Source organism: Corticium candelabrum, chromosome 14 (assembly GCF_963422355.1).
Source record: "Corticium candelabrum chromosome 14, ooCorCand1.1, whole genome shotgun sequence".
NCBI classification, from domain to species: domain Eukaryota; kingdom Metazoa; phylum Porifera; class Homoscleromorpha; order Homosclerophorida; family Plakinidae; genus Corticium; species Corticium candelabrum.
In genome coordinates, this window is record NC_085098.1 from 2915069 (window position 1) to 2935916 (window position 20848).

The window sequence follows — 20848 nt, forward strand, 5'->3', positions numbered from 1 at the left end:
GATGTGAATTTACTCATTCAAAAAATATTTTGGAGTAAATTGTAGAATGAAATTGTGGTAATTTTCAAGCTCAGCTGTTGTCTACATGGCAAACGATCGACGTTCACTTTCTGTCATGTGCAGAATCTAACCCGAAACTCACACACGGATAGGCGAATGTGAAAAATAATAAAATTTTTTTGTAACTCTTGAATGTTATATTTAAGCCTTATCACTTTAGCAATGTATAGAAAAAGGTTTATTTTCAAAATTATTTTATTCTGATGAACTTGAAAAATGTCCATTATTCAAGATGGACTTCGAGGCTACTCGCAACATTCGGACTGTGCCCCTTTAACTTGAAAACGTTAACACGCTACATCTAGTAAGCAACTGTAATCTTAACAATCAGTTCCTCTGCACTGGCTTGCAAATAGGACAATGATACGTAGTCATGATTAAGTAATGATTTGATAGCTATACCTGCTATTTTAATAGAAGCGATGTTGTGGTGGAGTCCCAGGCGTGCCTGGCTCTCCTGGAAGAGATGGTAGAGATGGAACAAGAGGTGAGAAAGGTGATCGTGGTGAAGTGGGAGCTCAAGGAGAAAAAGGTGCAAGTGGCAAAGTTGGTCCTCAAGGACCAAAAGGAGCTATTGGAATACAAGGCAGTAAAGGAGATTTGGGAGGAAAAGGAGAAAAGGGAGAAGCGACTCAGCAACTAGACTGGAAGCAATGTGTGTGGAAAAGGAATGATGGCAAAGATCATGGACTTATTCAGGTAATTTTTTGGTAACATAATATTGTCTGTCATTTACGAATAATAACATACATTTGCCATATTATTAGGAATGTCGCTTTAAGAAGAAGCACGAACACACTGCGCTGTACGTGGCCTATGCAGGAAATTTGCGTACCATGAATTCCGGTAGTTGTTGTCGTTGGCATTTTACATTTAATGATCGAGAGTGCACAGGACCAATGACAATTGACGCAGTAGATTATACTGGTAACAGAAACAACATTCATCGTCACAGACAAGTTGAGGGTTACTGCGAAAACATTGCAGCAGGTGACGTCAGAGTTGGTTTTCATATTGGAAAGTGTGTCGGTTACAGATTGGCAGATGGCTACACTGGATGGAACTCCGTATCTCGAATAATAATAGCAGAGATGTCACCAGCTCAACAGTAACATTGGCGCCTCAATTGAAATGACTTGTGGCTTTTTGTAAAACATGTCTTTGTGTTTTCATGAATTAGGTGCAGTTTAGTTCAATCTATGCGAGATCATCCTCTGCTTTGCATGCTGTAGTTTAGCATTAGCACTCTTGTATGTATGCCTATAACATTACCAATTATACTCTTCTATATATGCTCATAAAGGAGTGCTGTTACGACATACCGTTGCTCTACTTACGTAATGTTGTTAGTGCAGGCTCTTTTGAGAGTGGTTAAACAGTAACTACAAGCAGTTTGACGTCGACGATTTTGCAGGTAAACTCTACGTCAGAGGTGTTTAAACAACGCCATATTAGGCTTGCTCTAGCTTTTAGAAATGTGGAGAGTAAAATAGCATATAATTTAGAGTACCGTTCTAAAACCAGTTTGGGCTATATGTATAACGCACCTTAATTAATGTTGTCCAACAGCAGCTTTCAAGGTAGAGCAAGTGCAGTACTAGCATGCCAGCAACGTAAACATGTTGTCATTACGTTAGGATACCCTGCTTCTTCCTCTTGACCTTACATGCGTTAATTTCAATGTTCTTTTAGGACTTCTGCTTTTATCACCTCCCAAATAACGGCGTCGCGTTCTTCCTGTGACGATACCTTCTCCCTAACTAAATTGAATTCGTAGATATCAACAGGGACCACTTACAAAAGCTTGAGTTTTGTTAATCGCCGACTATAAATAAACTTTCGGAATAGAGTAAAACGGATTAAATATATTAGATAGTTGTTAGTTACACTCGTTCTGCCTTTGATGTTTTCGAATTCTCTCGTTTTCGATACGAGAGAAACCTAATAACGAGACTAACGCTTGACCTAAAACATCCGGGACGTCGTACAGCACATCCGAATAGACGATATTCGGGGCCGGAGTGTTTAGAGCATGCGCAATCTCGAGGCTAACACGTACCTTTCGCCGATCTCGCTGTACAGAAAGTCCGCGTTTCCAGGTCTGCTTCTGAAGCGTAGATCATCTTGTCGTTGACCAGACATGTAAGTAAGTTTACTACTTACCATTTCGTGCATCGTGTGGGAGACTTCGTTTGCGTAGAGACGTGTAGGAAGCCATTTCTTGAGTACGGCTTCTCGAGGGTATTAGACTGTTATTCATGCTGAAGTCGTGAAAGTGCGGCAAACTTCAGACTCCTGACTGACCACGATGTCCACCAGAGAAGTGATAAGAAGAAGCAAGACGAATTGACATAGCCAGGAAGACAAGCCGAGACGCGTCATAGTCATAACCAAAAAACAGACCAAACCAGCAAAGAACACTGAACCAAGTGTTCATTCCTAGAAGGGGACCTTTCTTTGCAAATAACATTGATGCAAACAGTCATAGCAGTAGGAACTGCTACAACCTACTCGAAAATTTCTTGCTTTTTTTTTATTGGATTTCTGTGCTTCACCAAGAGCAGTAACTTCACGAGGCGATCACCTTCAATATATATCAGGATTTTAGATTTGTTCTGGGACTTCTTCCACCATGTGCGGCTTCAGTAAATCTGCCTTTATGGGGAACATTGTATTTGTTCTTTGACTGAACAACGCTGAGCTGTACTTGAGTGTAGTCTAATTGTGAGGTATTCCTCTGGTTCACAAGAGCCAACCACGGATCTTTGTGGACTTTACTGTCTTCTGCATCAAGTTCTCAATTGCCTTTACTGAACTTTTCAGTCTCTTTATTTTCTTGCTAATTCTTTCTTTTTTTAGTCATGGCTTAATATCAATTGGCACTTTTCTGACTGTTAGTACCACTTCATGTCTACGTGTAGAGTTCCTCCCAATGCTCTGTCAAACACATCTGAGTAGTTGTCTACCAGAGTCTTCATGGACATTTTTTCTGTTTTTGTCGCCATTTTTTCTCACTCGCCCCTGACACTATGTATTAGAATGCTGCTGCGCTGTATGTCACCACACTCGTGGTTGTGCCAAATGCACATCATCTATTTACTAAATACACCTCTATACTGTTACGTGTTGCTGAAAGTCTAGAATTGGAGATAAATATAACTCTTCAATTAGTTTATAGTTAGAATACACATACTTTAATTAAACCAAAACTTTGTGAGAGGCTGTTGTTAACAGATTGGACTTTTTAAAAATGTACTGTATTATATAGTAGTAAATAGTGCCGGAGCGAGTCTTTCCTATTAATGTTTGTGGAAATGTGGTTGCTTACTGGATACAACAGTCAATGGTCTTGCTTTCTCTAAATTTTTATAAGGTTACACCAATAAAACAATTTTACTTAATTTCCGATAACATAATCTAGACTAATATAGGCCGATACTGGTAGCTGATTCGATATTTTATTGACATTCTTAATGTTGACAACTTAATAAATATTAAGTCATATTCGTGGTGTACTGTACGTTTTGCCACAATAAGCTGACTTACTGCTAACATTGCAGACAGCAAGTTGAGTATCCCCTCTCTCAAGCAAAAGTTTTCCCATATTGGAGAGCTCTTGTTGCTCCTAACTCATTGCCAAGCTCACATTTCAATCAGACTTCTACGTGTGCACGATATGTTATCTGTCTAAATCAACCAAACCAATTCAGAGATATTCCGAGGCTGCCTTTATTGGCTGATATCTGATAGCAGATGCATTGTGCACTTACAACTGTACTGGTGTGATTTGTATCAGTTACATTTAAGCTTTGTGACAATAGTCTTCTACTCTAGCTTGTTAGATGGGAACACTAGCTTGTAGTACTTTGACATTAAGAGAGGAAGAAACACGTTAATTACGTTCATTTGATGTAAATCGACCTGGTTTTATGTTTGTAGTTATATGTTCATTTGCTGTAAATCGACCTGGTTTTTGCAGTTATACGTTCATTTGATGTAAATCGACCTGGTTGTGAAGTTGATGATCTAAAAGGTGGTGTTGCTGGTGGCAGCATATTGAAAGGAATTCTCAGGGTATGGTATTGTAGTCAATGTGCATGACTAGTTGTACCATGATGCACAAGTGTGTTTCTTAGGTTGGACAGGAGATTGAAATTCGACCAGGAATTGTATCTAAAAATGGAGAAGGAAGAATCATTTGTACACCCATTCGATCTCGAGTGACTGCAATGTATACTGAATCCAATGATTTACAGTTTGCTGTACCGGGTGGGTTGATAGGTGAGTAAAAGCCCAATGATCAGTTAGTCCCTAACGTGTGGCAGACCCTCTTATACTGGTTAGATGTCTGTATTGCATGCTCCTTGTCAGTGTGACTCTGTGGCGCAATGGTAGCGCGTCTGACTCCAGACGTTGTGATGCTTCAGAAGGTTGCGTGTTCGAATCACGTCAGGGTCATGGTTATGTTTCTCTATTTTTTTATTTATATTCTATTTTATACTTTGTCCTTTAACGTTTGTACAGTATAGTTATTGTTATGTTTGTTTTAGTTACAACCTCTTGAATATGTATTCTGAACTTTTAGTGCCCATGTTCGGAACTGCGCAGCCAGACCTCACTGCCGCATACTTTCGGACGGCGCTCACTTTGCCATACGCTAATGCAGTGAATAAAAAATGACGCTTAGATATGAACAACTATCCTGTGACATACGTGCAAACTCTACAGATTTCACTGTTTTGTTTCAGGAATAAAAAGTAAATTTTGTTAATTTTAATTTAATTAGTAATTCTTAATTTTTTAGTTAATAATTGTAACTGTGCTTATGCAATAGCTATGTTGCTGTAGTTAGCCAAACCTTGGTCGTAGATAACTCTGTGTTTGTCTTAGAAGATAATCTTATTATGTTTGTTATTTGTTTACATAAAAGTTTATATATTGTGTGTGCATGTAGGTGTTGGAACTAAGGTAGATCCTACGCTGTGCAGAGCAGACCGTATGGTTGGTCAGGTAAGTTTCTAGTTCTATAGTGACCTCCTATCAAACAACGGTTGCTGTTAGGTACTTGGTTCTGTGGGTTCATTACCTGACATCCTTACTGAACTTGAGATTAGCTACTTTCTCTTACGTCGATTGTTGGGAGTGAGAACTGAAGGTGACAAAAAGGCTGCAAAGGTGTGTTGAGTCTCTGATTTGTTTTTGCTGGCAAATGATATTAGTGTTCATGTCAGGTTCAGAAACTCAGTAAGAATGAAGTGCTCATGGTAAACATCGGATCGTTGTCGACTGGTGGTAGGGTGACTGCAGTCAGAGCTGATCTTGCAAAAATATCATTGACAGCTCCGGTTTGCACTGAAGTGGGAGAGAAGATTGCTCTTAGTCGACGAGTAGAAAGACATTGGAGGTGAGTACATCAGTAAGGGTGACTCTAGTCTGCATCATTGTGAATGGTTTTGTTGTGATTTAGGTTGATTGGATGGGGACAGATTAGAAAGGGGGTGACTATTCAAGCTGATTTATAGCTAATACATTGCACTGTGTATGTAAGGTGTACTAGTAGTTTTCTCTAATGTGGCTTTCATGGAATGTTTGCTACTGAACTTGAAGGCTAATGTGAGTGGCATATGAATGTGTGATGATGTGCGTTTGTGTCCAGTTACTGTGGGTGGCAAATGTAACATGAGAACGTCTCATTAACTAATAGCACGCTGTCCTTAACCACCTCAATTAATGCACCATTATTGTAGATTCAGGAAAAGACCTAGCCTCGTACCAGACCCTCTCGCGCTGTCGTGCCCGGTTCCCGTATGTGGCCGTATAACACGACAACACTGGAGGGTCTGACATCATCCCGCCTACTTTCTTCACCTACTGACCCCCACGTCATCTAAGTGTCAGCACGTCACTAGCGTCAACTTTATGCTCTTTATTATTATTATAATTGTTAATTATGAAGCCATCATTGCATTAAAATTATTGTTAGCTGTGCTTTTCGATTGCATACATTCACTGTTTACATTTCGTTGCTGTAGCTCCATGGGAAGATTCATTTTATTTCATGGAAAGAGATTCATTCACACGATCCTGAGTTCGATTCACGTTATCTGAAGCTGTGTGTCATGAGGTTCAATGTGATTCGATCAGCAGTCTATGTAGTTTGGAATAGGGATGCACTAGGTGCCACTCTATTACTGTGCAAGGCTACGAGAACAATACGAATTGGGAACCTTGTGTACGCTTCGGGAACATCTGGAGCCTGGCAGCGCGTGCCGTCAAATTAACACGGTGTTGACTACTAGGACTTCCGCTCTAGAGTCTCTTGGAGAGGAAGTCCTCTCTCCCAGATAGTTGGCAAATACGTAGAGCTTGCGTAGGGACAGGATACCAACATTGAAAGGAAACAAGAAGAGTACGAATGGAAGGTCAAGTCGGTTGCAAGACATTCCGTGTGACACATAAGAATAACTATTAGACTAATCGTATTAATAGCCTGAGGTTTGGTGACATACGAGCTGATTTGATCATTAGTAGTATAAACGGTAGGCGGGATGATCCCAGACCCTTTGGCGTTGTCGTGTTATACGGGAACCGGACACGACAGCGCGAGAGGGTCTGGTACGAGGCTAGGTCTCCCCTTATATGTCGCATGGAAACTCTCAAAACGCTGTGTCTGTCATGACATGCATATACTAGATCCATAATCTGGAACACCATTTAACGCCGTTTCTGTGAACATGCACCAAATCAACACACTTCACCTGGAAGTCATAGTTCAAGTGCAATTGCCGGTACAATCTCGTGCAATAGGGTTGCTGGGCCTTCAAAATCACACCTACTATTATGTGGTGCCCCCTTATGTCACATAGAATACTGAACAAAACTTTTTAATGAATTGAACACCATACACAGCAAGCAAGCTACTCCACAGCAAAAGTTCATTGTATTGTATTTCAAGTATCAAGCCATTACTACAGTTATGACAAATAATAGCTAAACGTACTATATAGGTTATCTCCATAAATTTAAGTATGTGACAGCGTTATCTGGAACATAATCAACATAACTGTGTAATTAATTGTACTAACAACTCTTTCTGTCAGTTAATGAACACAAGTTTAAACTTCAATTGATTGATTTGCCATTAAATTAATCAATCATACGTAAGACTCCAAATCATCTGAAAACTTGCTCCAATCGGGCATAGAGTGCATCACACTGGCTGATTGGGTAGAAGATTGATGTGAAACAGTGCCTCGACGACTCGGTGTTTGTGAATGGAATGAAGACTGTGGCAAAGACTTTGCCCTTCCTTGGTACGACAGTGGACGACGACTCCCAGAAAATGAAACTTCGGCTGGTCGACTGACAGATATCTGAGGAGTAGGAGGCGCTTTCGAACACTAATCAAAACTACTAGACTCGTGTGACTCGCGTGCAGATAAAGGAGACTGCAAGATTGGTGACCCAGAAACCAAATCGCTCATTGGTGGCAGTACGTAGTCCCCAGGAGGTGAGAAAGCACTACCCGAGTCCAAACTGCTCACACTGTCTACCTGCTCCACAAGAATAGATGGAAAGACTCCAACACGACCTTCATATTCGCCTTCCCAAAACCCATCATCAACACCGTTGTCATCTTTGCGTAGTAACTTGATGATTGCTCCCTCAGGAAAAGAAAGTTCATCATTGCCGCTTGCCCTGTAAGAGTAGAGAGCTCTCAGCACTCGAATATTGTCTAAATGACAAGAAATGAATGAGTTAGACAGCAAACAAACTCTACACCACAAACACAAGCATATGACATTACCTTGAACTCTTTCATCAGTTAGCGTAGTGTCGGCATCATTTCGAGACTGAAATGTCAAATCTTGAGGTGGCGAATCCTCGGAAACTTCGACGTAGGATTCAGGAAAGAACCCTTCGATTCCTAATGAATTACAACCCTACACGACAACATGCATACAGCATAGCCACATCTGACAACAATAACGTAAGGAACCAATACACACACCTTACACCATCCGAACCCATCATACCAAGGAACCGACACCTCCTCTCCTTCATGAATTGACAGCTCATCCTCCTTAGTTGCCTCGTAGTCATACAAGACAATACCCTTGCGTGGCATGTCGAAATGGCGATTTGAACTTTGATCGTCATCATCGTCATCTAAGCCAGTAAATTGATTTTCGCCAAATGATCCTTCTGGAGAACTTTCAAAGTCGACACTTCCATTTGGTGCTTCGCTTGTCGTCTCAAGAGACAAAAGACTTCCAGACATGTTACTGTCCCCTGCATAAGCATACATACATCTACAACCAACCATTCACTATTACACTCTTGATTGATAATTACAGACCAACATTGAGAAGATTCTCTCGAGAGTCTGAAACACCGGCTGACTTCTTCCACTGATCGACATCCACTAGATGAAATAACTCAAATTAACACCTTACCAATAAAGTGAAGCTACAAGCCTTGCCACCAACCTCCAGCATCTCTCAAAACTACTAATCTAGCTTCTGCTTTCAATTTCTGAATCTGCAATACCAACAAACATCAAAACCACAGATGACCGAGCAATGACCAATGTGTTCAATTACGGTGTGTGTGTCACATACCTCAGCCTTACGAATTGCATTTTGAATATCATCTATTTGTTGATCAACGTCGACTTGAGCATCAGCACTGCCAAACTCAGGAGTCTGTAACCAAACCACATGAGCAGCTAACATATGAGATGAGTATATTCAAGTACCGTTGTGTAAGCAGTGGACACAGTCTGCAAGCCTCGCAATGCTTTGGTCTTCTCACGAATGGTGCGAATTTCTTTCGTAATTTTTGTGGCACATTTCCTTGCCTCTTTGTTCAGTATCACATCAGCTTCATATTCCTGCACCAACTGATTTACAGTATCGTCCTTGTGTGGCTCAAATGCAAATCTGTTAAATTCCAGCAGCTGTAGATTAGCACGTAAAAATGACTTCAGTTCAAATTCTCGACTAATCTAAACAAAATGCAGAGCAGGGTAATATTCTCAAATTTACTAGATCCCTGCACACACCCAGACACACAGACACAGACAGACAGACAGACAGACACACACACACACACACACACACACACACACACACACACACACACACACACACACACACACACAGACAACCAGGCAGAATTAAACGTCAATAACAGCATCAATTAATCAGCACCACGTAAAATTGCAGTATGTCAAAATTACAAAGACAAAACAGTGACAGTGTCCACTTGGCTACACACTCTGTTAATTAAAGGAGCACTCCGAAGAATTGTGCAGTGTCTAGTGTGCAGCGTAGTACGCTACTGGCTCCTGTCTTTGCTTGCTAATGGGAAATCCATACTAACCAAGTTGGGTATCTGGGCGCTATCTCAGAGCAAACCCGACAGATGTACGTTAATTAAGACTGTTTCATAACTTAAAAACTGACCGGGGGGGGGGGGGCTTTCAAGAATTTTGTACACCAAGAGGAGTGTTTTTGGCACGCAATCAGATCACGTGAGCCTTACTGACACAAATCACGTTCCCGGAAAAGGTCTGTGCTGTTTCTGTTACTCCAAACACAGTGGAAACCGTCATGCTACTTTCAGACTATCTAGAGACTGACCTTTTTGTGCGATTTATTTTCGTCTGACAACATTCGAGGGAATCGGGGTTTTGTGAGATTCTTTGGTGTTGAAGGCAATGGACGATGTCGTCGATTGTGTTCTAACAGTTTACAAGGCACTCATCCCTACGCAGGACCACTTTCGCAAACGCCCTCGATCACCGGACCTCGCTATTTCGGTAGCGAAATATGCTGCGCACTAGACGCTGTGCAGTTCTCTGGAGTGTGCCTTTAAGTTCCAGTTTAAAGGTACCAACTATTTTAGGTAAATAGAAGTAGTACCTAGTTCAAGTAAACAAGAGCTACTAAAGTTTGATAACACAACATATTAAAAATTGCTGGCCAACAATAAAGTATTTCAGTGCAAGAAATTGTATATGGGGGCATAGATTGCTCTCAATGTAATTGTGAGGCACTAATGATATCAATTAAGTTAAATGTAATGATGCCGCTCGCACAGCCTGTATGTCAGCCCTCAAAGTTCAGTTTTTGCTCCACTAAAGAAATAATCTAGCAGCCAGCAAGGAGCTAGCCCCGTCCTTTCTCCCAGTTGTGAGGAATGGTTGTGGCAACCTAAAAACTGTAGCACTGGTTCCCAAGTACATAATACAGCAGCAATCACCAAGAAATACACAAAATTTAGTGCATTCATACGGATGTGAGGTCCTCAAAATGTCATGACTTGCAGTCACACCATGAAAAGAATCTTCTTGTTGGTCACTGACTATCCAGTTTTGATATCCACATATGCATATAGGTACTGTGGCGTAATATGTAATGTGGTCTCTTTCCTAAGCTTGCTGCACTAAGCATGTGCAATCCAAACACTTTGTGATTAAATTAAACTAATGTGAGCATGCCCTGACCTCGCTTACCAAAGCAACATAGCTACACAGATTTCACTTCTCTTCGGAAAGCACTTTGCCCTTCTTCACATGTAAGTGTCCCACTATGTGTACCTGTTGTTTAATTAATTATCTCAGCAATTTTGTCTGTGTCTTAGACGGGTAGGGTAATTAGTCTTCCTCTGAGTAAGCAAGTGCACTTAGTTCACAGTGAGCACCAAAATTTTATTGCATTATCTAAAGCTTTCACTGCTGCCATGCCCATTAATCGACACCTGAATACCCAGCTTTGCAATAGTTCTGTCTATTGACCCTTATGCATGCACAACTTATGAACAGCACTAGGAAGGGCTCACTGGCAATTGAAATTGATTTACTTGCCAGAGGACGTGAACATATGTAATTTGTCATAAGTATGACACAAGAGCTACTTGATTGGCTCAGGTGCACACGTGTAACCATGAGTGTGCACCTTTAACTTAAGGTGCAGGGTCATGCTTGGACATGCGCATTGAAAAAGGGTGCACTTTTTCAAACACTCAGTAACCGCGAGGACTTCAGACGCTCTAATTTGCACTGAAGGCAAAGCTGACTGAAGTCTCTCCATAGCCTGAATTGGAACAATCAAAACGTTGCAGTATGACGTTGCATTAGACCGTGACTCTGGTAACTAAATTCTAACCTTTTTAGATGTAGTTCTCTGAATTTTTCTTCTAAAACCTCAAACTGAAGTTTCTACATTGCAGTTTCAGTAAATTTCGACAAGCACCCTCGTACTTCGAGCCAGATCGGAGTTCCTTACGCTCTGCACGTGACCAGAACGCACATGTCACATTCCCGTATGTGGCATTTGCCGTAGTCGCGTCTTTCTCTCAGAATAACCGAACGCACTCAGTTCACAGTGAGCACCAAAAATTTGTATTGTTTAAAGCTTACACTGCTGCGATGCCCGTCAATCGACAGCTAAATAGCCAGTTTTGCAGTAGTTTCGTCTAGTGGCCTTTGTGCATGCGCAAACAGCATTGGAAGAGCTTACTGGCGATCAAAACTGATTTTCTGGCCAGAACACTTGAACATATGTTACGTACAATAGCTACAATGCAAAAGCTACCTCACTTAAGATCGGCTCAAGTGCGCATGTCCGACCGTGACCCTGCACCTTTAAACATGCCTAAAGTAACTTAACTGCTACATACACTTAGGTGCAATATAAACTGAGTAGTACATGCACCTCACAAAATAACACATGCATAAAGTATATCATTACCACCATTCTCCAGTCATTAATGTGTCAGTGTCTTATCACATTACAGGATTTCCCACAGACACCTCTACCACCAACCTCAGTATTGTATTAATTAATTCATATCAACACAACTTTTTTCTAATATCTAACGTAATGCAATAGTATTACGAATAATGAGGTAATGATGTAATGCAATGTGTCATTCCCTGCGGGTTACCACCATTCTGAACAGGAACGTACTTTACTGGACTTGTGGAAAGCTGACTTCTCGTGATCTTCTACACCTCCTTGGCTCCCAGCTTCAAATGTGCAGTACCATCAAGAGATGGTGACTTTCATTTTACTACCCGGTACGTGGCCGTAACTTCGACAGTAAATGTATGAGCAGAACATTACCATTTTACCATTGCCATGGACTTCCTTCTTCAACCAATCACGATTTGGTGTCTACTGATCAAATACAGAACTTGGGTTCATAGCTACGCTTGTTTGCAATGGCTTTGTGTGGTTTCTGTTCGCTGTCTGTGTACTCTGCTATGGGGTATGATCGCTTCGAATGACATAGATCAAAATCTATTCTTCTCAACTTTACGGAACAAAGCGGGAGTCATCAATTCGAGCTATTATATACACGCATGCGTCAATTGCCCTAGTTGCCAAATGTAATACAGAAACAAGTATAGACAAAACTATACTGCTAGGAAAGTGGGTTAGCAGCAATTTTGACAGCCGACTAACATTCTCCATAGCCGACTTTGAGATGATTGGATGGCTCTGGGAGAAACCCTGACATTACCTACCCGGCTCCTATAATCTACTGATTACAAAAACAAGAACACATACATGCACGTTCCTTTTCTCTATCACAGAGGCATATGACAGTGCAATAGAGACAACTCACCATTCCAGCTTGACTGTGCAATCTTTGGTAGCTTTCCAAAGATGAACATGATGCTTTTACTTCCATGTCTGCCATTAGACTAAACCATTCTCGTAATTTTCCAAACAAATCAGCATCCATTGTCTACAACAACAACGCATTACTTACACATATAGTAATACCTCACATTTACGTTAAGGGCATGCCATTATAGCTGAGGTCTAGCAGAAATGCCAAATTGACAACTCTACAAATTCAATGAACAAGCACGTGATTAAATGGCAGAGATACCATTGTCAGCTGAGGTACCCAAATATATTGTTATCGTCTGAAAAGCGGTAATACGCTCCAACAAGACAACCAATAAAGAAGAGCACATACGTAGCAATGTGGAGAAGTTCAAACGATCAAGCAGATTTGACCAAACCACAGGTGCAAGTAAAGCAACACAAATATGCAAGTCATATCAATCCTGTTGACATAAAGCTAGCAGCTATCATTTAAAAAGACTCCACCTTTAGACTGTTTCTAACATAGTACATAAACACATAGAACTACTCTAATTTTAGCTACATAATTCCTCAAGTCGCAACCTGTTGGTATCTGACTGCACAACCTAACTCAAGATAATGGCAGGCTGTTAGGGACCATTCATAAATTAATACACTTACCAAGAAATGAGCCACGCCCATTGGTTGTAGAGTTGTCTGTACTAAAAAAGGTACATTTCATAATAAATAGACACTATGTCGAAAACACACATTGTGCCATATGCCATTGTTTGAATATGATGTTGAAACAATGGATTATGGAAACTGAAACAAGTAGACATACATGCAGCCTTGGTGCACACTACCTACTATGTACTTACAAATGGCTAAAGTGCACTAGCAAAATCAACCAATGCAGGCGCCCCCATGCATATGGCTTCCCCACCAAGAAAGAAGCAGAAAACTCTACTTGGGTTAAAGCCAGGTCAGCTACAAAAGCTTTTAAAATAGAAGCTACCGTTGCCAAGTCACTAACTGGTCATCAGACTGCTATGATGTGGTGTGATGTTGTCCTTGTGCTCCTGCAGACTAGTAAAACTGTGCAGTTCAAGGTGAGCTCTCATTGTGGTCTTTGTGAAAACAACAGAGGTTCACTAATGCTTGCTGCCCTCAAAGGGCTTAAGAGATTCCAACATGTAAAGCGATGTTTGATTCAGCTCAGAAAGCTTGAGAAAGAAAACTACAAATCCTTGGATGCCTTAACTAACCCTAGAATGAACTATTAAAAGTCTTTACTGTTTGCTATATTATTATAACTATGTCGTGCTCAACCAGATCAGTCTGGTTTGCAAAGTCTATTACAAGTACCAGAAGCAACCCTGCTTCAGAAGTACTTAGACCATCACGGCTGTCTAGAAAGAAGACATGACTTATTATTATTATTCTTATGTGTTGCTATGCCCCTCCATGATGGGCAAGTGGGGCCATCTGGACGGCAACCAACCCGGCAGGTGAGCCCACCAGGGTACATGTTTCTGTCTAGTCCACCCAGCAATCAATGACTAGCCAATTCGATGTAGATTGCAGGCATTGCGGTGACGGCAAACTCGATACAGCATGCCTGGTGGATATCAACGACCACCAGGAAAGCACTGAACGTCATCGTCAACGGACCGTTCGCCAGACCACAGAAACTCCCCAACGACAGAAACGAGTCATCGTCTCATGGACAAAGCTAGAGAAACATGAGAAAGACAGACAAGTTTCAAAATTTACTGTCATCACTGGGGTTCGAACCCCCAAACCATGGAGTGATAACCATTGTCACTAACCACTACTATTATTATTATTATTGTCGTGCTCAACCAGATCAGTCTGGTTTGTAAAGTCTATTTCAAGTACCGGAAGCAAATACTGCTTCAGAAGTCCTTAAGCTGCTCAAGACCAGGCTTTTCGGACTTGTTATTATAAGTACAACATTTTTCATTAGATGTCAGTCCCACTTTCCGCATGTGCAGTGTAGGCCTGGAAACAGTTGACCACATCGTGGCAGACTGTAGTGCCTTGGCACCGATGGACTACACCGATCGACAAAATCAGGTGTCCTCTATTATCCACTGGGACATTTGTCGTCATTTTAGGTTCCAGTGAAGAGCAGATGGTACCGGCATCATCCTGATAGACTTGTGGAAACGGACAACATCACTATGATGTGGGATACAACCATCCCCTACTGCTAGGAAGATCGGTGCCAATCGTCCTAACATCTGTTTCAGAAACAAGAAGACAAACACTTGTTTTCTTATTGATATCAGCTGTCCTGCTAATGGTAACGTCGCCAGGAAACAGGCTGGAAAGTTGACGAAATACAGTGACTTGCGGGTAGAGGTAAGACGCATGTGGCAGCGTCGGACACTGGTTGTTCCAGTGCTGTTGGGAGCGTTGGGCACAGTGCACGCAGGTACGGTGGCTTGACATTATTCCAGGTCATCACAACCTGCAGTACGTAGATACAAAAAGCAATGATTCTTGAATCCAGTCGGATTCTACGTAAAGTCATGTCTTTTGTCAAGACTGTCTAAGCACCTCTGAGGTAGGATATGCCTCCAGTGCTTACAAGAGACCTTACAAACCAGACTGATCTTGCTGAGCACGACACACAATTAAGCTAAGTATCTAATCAATTTATTTTGCCCGACAATATTCAATGCTTGCTGCGGCCCTGTATGTATGTAAAAATTTTGTTTGACTATATCATTTTAAAACATTTTCTGAAAAAATAAATAGATATAGAGATTGTATAAAAAGTAACAGAAACAAGATTTATATATTTTTGTTTCTGTTACTGTTTATAGAATCCCTACATCTAGCTTAAACAAAGAAGTAATTCATACATGTTGTCACGCACCATATGACGTCATACGTTCACAGTTGGCAAAAGTTAACCATGAATTGCTCAATGGCCTTTCGTAAACAGGAAGGGGTTAGAAACATATGATATTAGTATGACGTCAGTTCGTGGTTACGTTCTTGGCACATGCTGTTGGTGCTTATGTTCTTGGCACACGCTGTCAGACACTCAAATGTATGAGCTCGAACACAGATTGAATAACAGTCAACAGCAAGATAGTGATCGAGCATCATAAGACCCTTCTCCTCTGCTTATCTCACTGGTCCGCAAGACTTAATTAGAATTAGTGTGAGTGAGCTCGGTGCATACAGCCATGTATACATGTGCGGTACACTCTTCGAAGAGTAAAGAAATCAAACGGTACATTCTGGCAGGCTTAACTTGTGCACATGCACACCAATGCCAACGAAACAGTTGAGAGTGACGTTTGCTACAATAAACGAAGACGTAAAGTTGACTGCTAGTCGTTTTGTTTGGTACGGTGTACGCTGCCTGCGTTGGAGGCAAGAGACGCGTATATGTAATGAGATGGGTAGAGCCCATGATTTTGGTATGGTGATGTAAGAGAGCCAAAATGCCATACATATACCAGACACCTTTGCAGAATGTCTACAGCGTACCAACTTTAGTTTTAGTGTTCTACTAAAGTCTGTTCCAAAAATGAAAAAGCTGTGGGGAAAACCCAAGATAATCTGAACACGTGAGCGTATGTAGGAAGGTGAAGTTCAATCATTTCCAAGCCCCTACGAGGCATCTATAGATCAGTAGACGCAAACACGGATTGCCTAACTATCAAAGAGAAAGGAGTATGTTTGCCACCCCATTTCTTTTACTCAAACGCTTTGTATAGACAATGCAGTACGTTGCTTGCACGAGGGCAATTAACCAAGGCAACGCTAATCAAGATCTAATACTTTTGCCAAAATCGTCTGAGCTAATAGTGGTGACAAAGACGCGTTTTTGCTGTCTCTCGTTTCAGCGTTATCATGTCAAAACGTGATGTAGAAAGATATTGGTTACACACTGACGCTCACGAGTGACTCCTCCTCTCTGATCCTTACCACAACCCACGATTCCCACGGTGTCTTCAATCTTCGAACAGACTTTAATCAAATTCCGAGCACTCGATTTTGTGTTCGTGGAGCTCCTTCAATTTCGCAGTGTGCAACTAATTGTTACTCGCTAATAGATAAGTCGCGGTTTTCAAAGGTAAAGTTGCGACGTATTGTGCAGCAGGGTGGCGGTACACACGGTATGTACAAATTTGGTATGAATAGCAGTTAGGTCAAATGTTTGGAATGTAAATGTGTCAATGCAAATGTTATGTCGTGGTCTTATCTATTGTCATGATTGTTTACAACAACAACCTAATGACTTTCTTCGTACTGAATGAACGCGAGACTACATCCTACACACACAATCCGCTTTCTGCCAACTGTCAACAACTCCATAGATGGAATACGATGGACTTCCCTAAATTAGTGTGCTGTTACCATAACGTCATTCCTTGGTATAGCCCGAGTATATAAATACGCACACTTGAATCACCTAGCAGTCAGTCATTGCAAGACAGAGCGAGAGTGAGTACACAAGGTGATGGAACTTCAGTGTGTCAGCACGACGATTTTCGTGTTTCTGCTGCTGCCAATAGCAGTTACATCAAGTGCAGAAACTTCGGATAATGTAAGAAATGTGATGTATACGTAAGAATGTATGCCTTTAACTAAAGGGGAAGTCCAACAAAAATGAACTTAATTAACTTGTATGAGTAGATCTTACGGAGACAAATCGATCTGTATAAGTTACTCCGTTATCTTCGTTTTTGTATAGAAGAACGATGGATGTTACTGTGATGTGCAACGCCCACGCGCCAGCTCTTCCTCGTCGATTAAGCTCCGCCCACTGCAAACAAATCACTGTTTTACGGATGACTGCTACGGATATATCAAGAATGCCGAATGTGAATGTGAAGATATAATTAATATCCGTCTTCTTGCCGTCAGCGGTTCCTCTCTAAAGTAAAATGGTGTCGGTAGAGCTGTTTTCCCGCCAGACTTTGAAGCAGAATTCCTCAATACCACGGCTTACCTAGAGAACGCGCTTGTGCTTGAGTATTTTGTTTATCTTTGTTCTTTTAATGTTCGAAGAGAAACTTTCAGCGCGCCGTCTGGTATGTGCTACAGAGGACGTTCCTATTTTCACATCCGGTCTGCTCACTTTCTTTTGCCGCCGATTGGTAGAAGGTTACAGTTCCGGATGTAAAAATAGGATCATCCTCTGTTGCACACGCCAGAAGGCGCGCTGAAAGTTTCTCTTCGGATATTAAAAGAACAAGGATAAACAAATACTCAAGCACAAGCGCGTTCTCTAGATAAGCCATGGTATTGAGGAATTCTGCTTCAAAGTCTGGCGGGAAAACAGCTCTACCGACATCATTTTACTTTAGAGAGGAACCACTGACGGCAAAAAGACAGATCTTCATAATATCTTCGCATTCACATTCGGCATTTTCGATATATCCGTAGCATGCAGTCATCCGTAAACGCATTGATTCGTTTGCAGTGGGCGGAGCTTAATCCACCAGGAAGCGCGGAGCAGGCGCGTAGGTGTTGCACATCACAGAAACATCGCTCGTTCTCATATACAAAAGCCAAGATAACGGAGTAACTTATACCGATTTATTTGTCTTGGTAACATCTACTCATACAAGTTAAGTTCCTTTTTGTTGAACTTTCCCTCTTAAATAGGACAATGATACGTAATCATGATTTATGTAATGGTTTCATCACTATAGCTGCTCTTTTAATAGAATGGATGTTGTGGTGGAGTCCCAGGCGTGCCTGGCTCTCCTGGATCACCAGGTTCTTTGGGATCTCCTGGAAGAGATGGTAGAGATGGAAGAGATGGAACGAAAGGTGAGAAAGGTGATCGTGGTGAAGCGGGAGCTCGAGGACTAAAAGGTGGAAGTGGCAAAATTGGTCCACAAGGACCAAACGGAGCTATGGGAATACAAGGCAGTAAAGGAGATTTGGGAGGGAAAGGAGACAAGGGAGAAGCGACTCAGCAACTAAACTGGAAGCAATGTGTGTGGAAGAGGGATGATGGCAAAGATGCTGGACTTATTCAGGTAAATTTTTAGCAACATAATATTGTCTGTCATTTACGAATAGTAACATACATTTGTCATATTACGTAGGAATGTCGCTTTAAGAAGGAGCACGGACACACTGCACTGTACGTGGCCTATGCGGGAAGTTTGCGTATTATTGGTTCCCATCGTTGTTCTCGTTGGCATTTTACATTTAATGATCGAGAGTGCACTGGACCGATGACAATTGACGCAGTTGATTTTACTAGTAGAAGTAATGACATTCATCGTCACAGACAAGTTGAGGGTTACTGCGAAAACATTCCAGCAGGTGACGTCAGAGTTGGTTTCCATATTGGAAAGTGTGTAGGTTACACATTGGCAGATGGCTACACTGGATGGAACTCCGTATCTCGAATAATAATAGCAGAGATGTCACCAGCTCAACAGTAACTTTGACGCCTCAATTAAACGGACTTATTTTTTTGTAAAACATGTCTTAGTGTTCGCATGAATTAGTTTCTAGAGGTGCAGTTTAGTGCAGTCTGTGAGAGAGCATCCTCTTCTTCGCATGCTGTAGTTTAGCATTACCACTCTTGTATGTATCATGCGAATAACATTACCAAGTATACTCTTCTATATATGCTCGTAAAGGAGTGCTGTTACGACATAATGTTATTGCAGGCTTTTTAGACAGTAGTTAAATAGTAACTACAACCAGTTTGACATCAACGATTTTGCATGTACTCAACGTCAGACGTGTTTAAACCACCAGCATAGCGTCGGGAGGGGGGAAGAAGGGGGCTGGAAGAGGCTATAGAACCCCCAACCTTTTTGGGCGTGTCATTCGCTTCAAACAAAAATTTAATTTTAAGTTACTAAACAGTGACAGTCCGCTTAATCTCAGAGTAGTATGTTGACGATCGACGGCGTTAATTGACTCTACCTCTTTGACAATACACATCATCATTTCAGTATGATAAAACCAGCGTCGAGAAGTCGTGGACACGGAAAGTGCGCATGAACATCACTTATTTGAGACGTTTACTACGCTATCCGGCAACGGAAGAGTCAAAGAAGACCGCATCAAAAAAGCATGCAGAAGCCTATCCATCAATCATTCTTAAGTAAGTGTTAATGATGAAGTAAGTCGATGAAGCGGCCATTTTGCCTAATGTCTAACGCGCGCCATCTGACTGAATTTAACAGTGTACATTGTTAAAAACAGTCGGGGCGAATGGTACGCGTGTTAAAAAGTCTAGACGTTACCAAGTGATTGACGACACTATTATACATTGTTCTTTCAACGTCAGACTGAATTTAACAGTGTTTTCAACGTTCGACTGAATTTAACGACTGAATTTAACACGGATACTCTTTTTAACACCGACGGAAATTAACACGACAAATGCGCTTTATAACAAAAGATTTAACTTAACGAATTTTTCTGTACCATGGATTTGAGAAACGAGCAGCTCAATCTCTTCCCTGAGGTGCATGATGTGAGATTATAACTCAGGAAAAGACTAATTACCTAAAGGTCCGAACACTTCACACTTTTCCAAGTTAAGATGAAGACCGATATCGGAACCATTTTATCGCAAGACAATCTACCATTGCAGCAACCGACTTTCGAGTGCCAATGAGAGTACCGTCATCCAGATACCCAAGATGTAGACTTTGATCAGAATTACTGCAATGATGGTCGAGAAATTGTAAAACCACGGAAGAAAACAAAGTGGGCCCAAGGGTTCACCTTGTTGGACACTTGTGGTTGCTGTAATGTGAGAGTCTCCGAAGCCAAGTGTACTAGCAATATAATACGTCCACTGCACTCACGCAGAAAGTTCTGGTAGTTCTCTCTTTAGTCGGGTTAAGAAATGAACACGGTGACATTCATTAAAAGCGTTCCTAAAGTCAACTTTGACGCAGTAGAAGTCTTCTCTGTCACTATTAGCCGCAATGTAGGATCTCATTGTATGTATTGCAGCTTCCATGCCACCACGGACATCTACACCTACCTGACCATAAGAAAGGAAAATGTTAGAAGGACAGGAGCCTATTGACATACAGCAAACACGACTAACCAAGCGACGGATGGTCTTGTCTACAGCTATTGGTCGAAAACCACCTCCTTACTTGTGTAAAGCTGTCAAGAGAGCTTTTGAAAACCAAGGTGCAATT

General features: G+C 41.4%; 2 protein-coding genes and 1 non-coding gene across 3 annotated transcripts; 2 read left to right on the top strand and 1 right to left on the bottom strand.

The window, feature by feature from the left end:
• The first annotated feature begins 4434 nt into the window (after positions 1–4434).
• Positions 4435–4518, top strand: Trnaw-cca (transfer RNA tryptophan (anticodon CCA)). The gene is given in 2 exon segments: positions 4435–4470; positions 4483–4518. It is a non-coding gene; the product is annotated as a tRNA-Trp (tRNA).
• Positions 4519–7460: 2942 nt separating this feature from the next.
• Positions 7461–13789, bottom strand: LOC134189965 (F-BAR and double SH3 domains protein 2-like). Its single transcript, XM_062658368.1, has 10 exons — positions 13702–13789; positions 13347–13387; positions 12697–12819; positions 8819–9067; positions 8682–8765; positions 8550–8601; positions 8420–8485; positions 8072–8352; positions 7868–8003; positions 7461–7795 (listed from the first exon to the last, which is right to left on the bottom strand). The coding sequence occupies exons 1-10, from the start codon at positions 13787–13789 to the stop codon at positions 7461–7463; spliced, it is 1455 nt and encodes a 484-aa protein (XP_062514352.1).
• A 3383-nt stretch (positions 13790–17172) lies between these two features.
• On the top strand, positions 17173–19330 carry LOC134190215 (collagen triple helix repeat-containing protein 1-like). The gene is made up of 3 exons (XM_062658653.1): positions 17173–17259; positions 18386–18703; positions 18773–19330. Exons 1-3 carry the CDS (start codon positions 17173–17175, stop codon positions 19115–19117), a joined length of 750 nt encoding a protein of 249 aa, XP_062514637.1. The 3' UTR covers positions 19118–19330.
• Positions 19331–20848: the final 1518 nt, after the last annotated feature.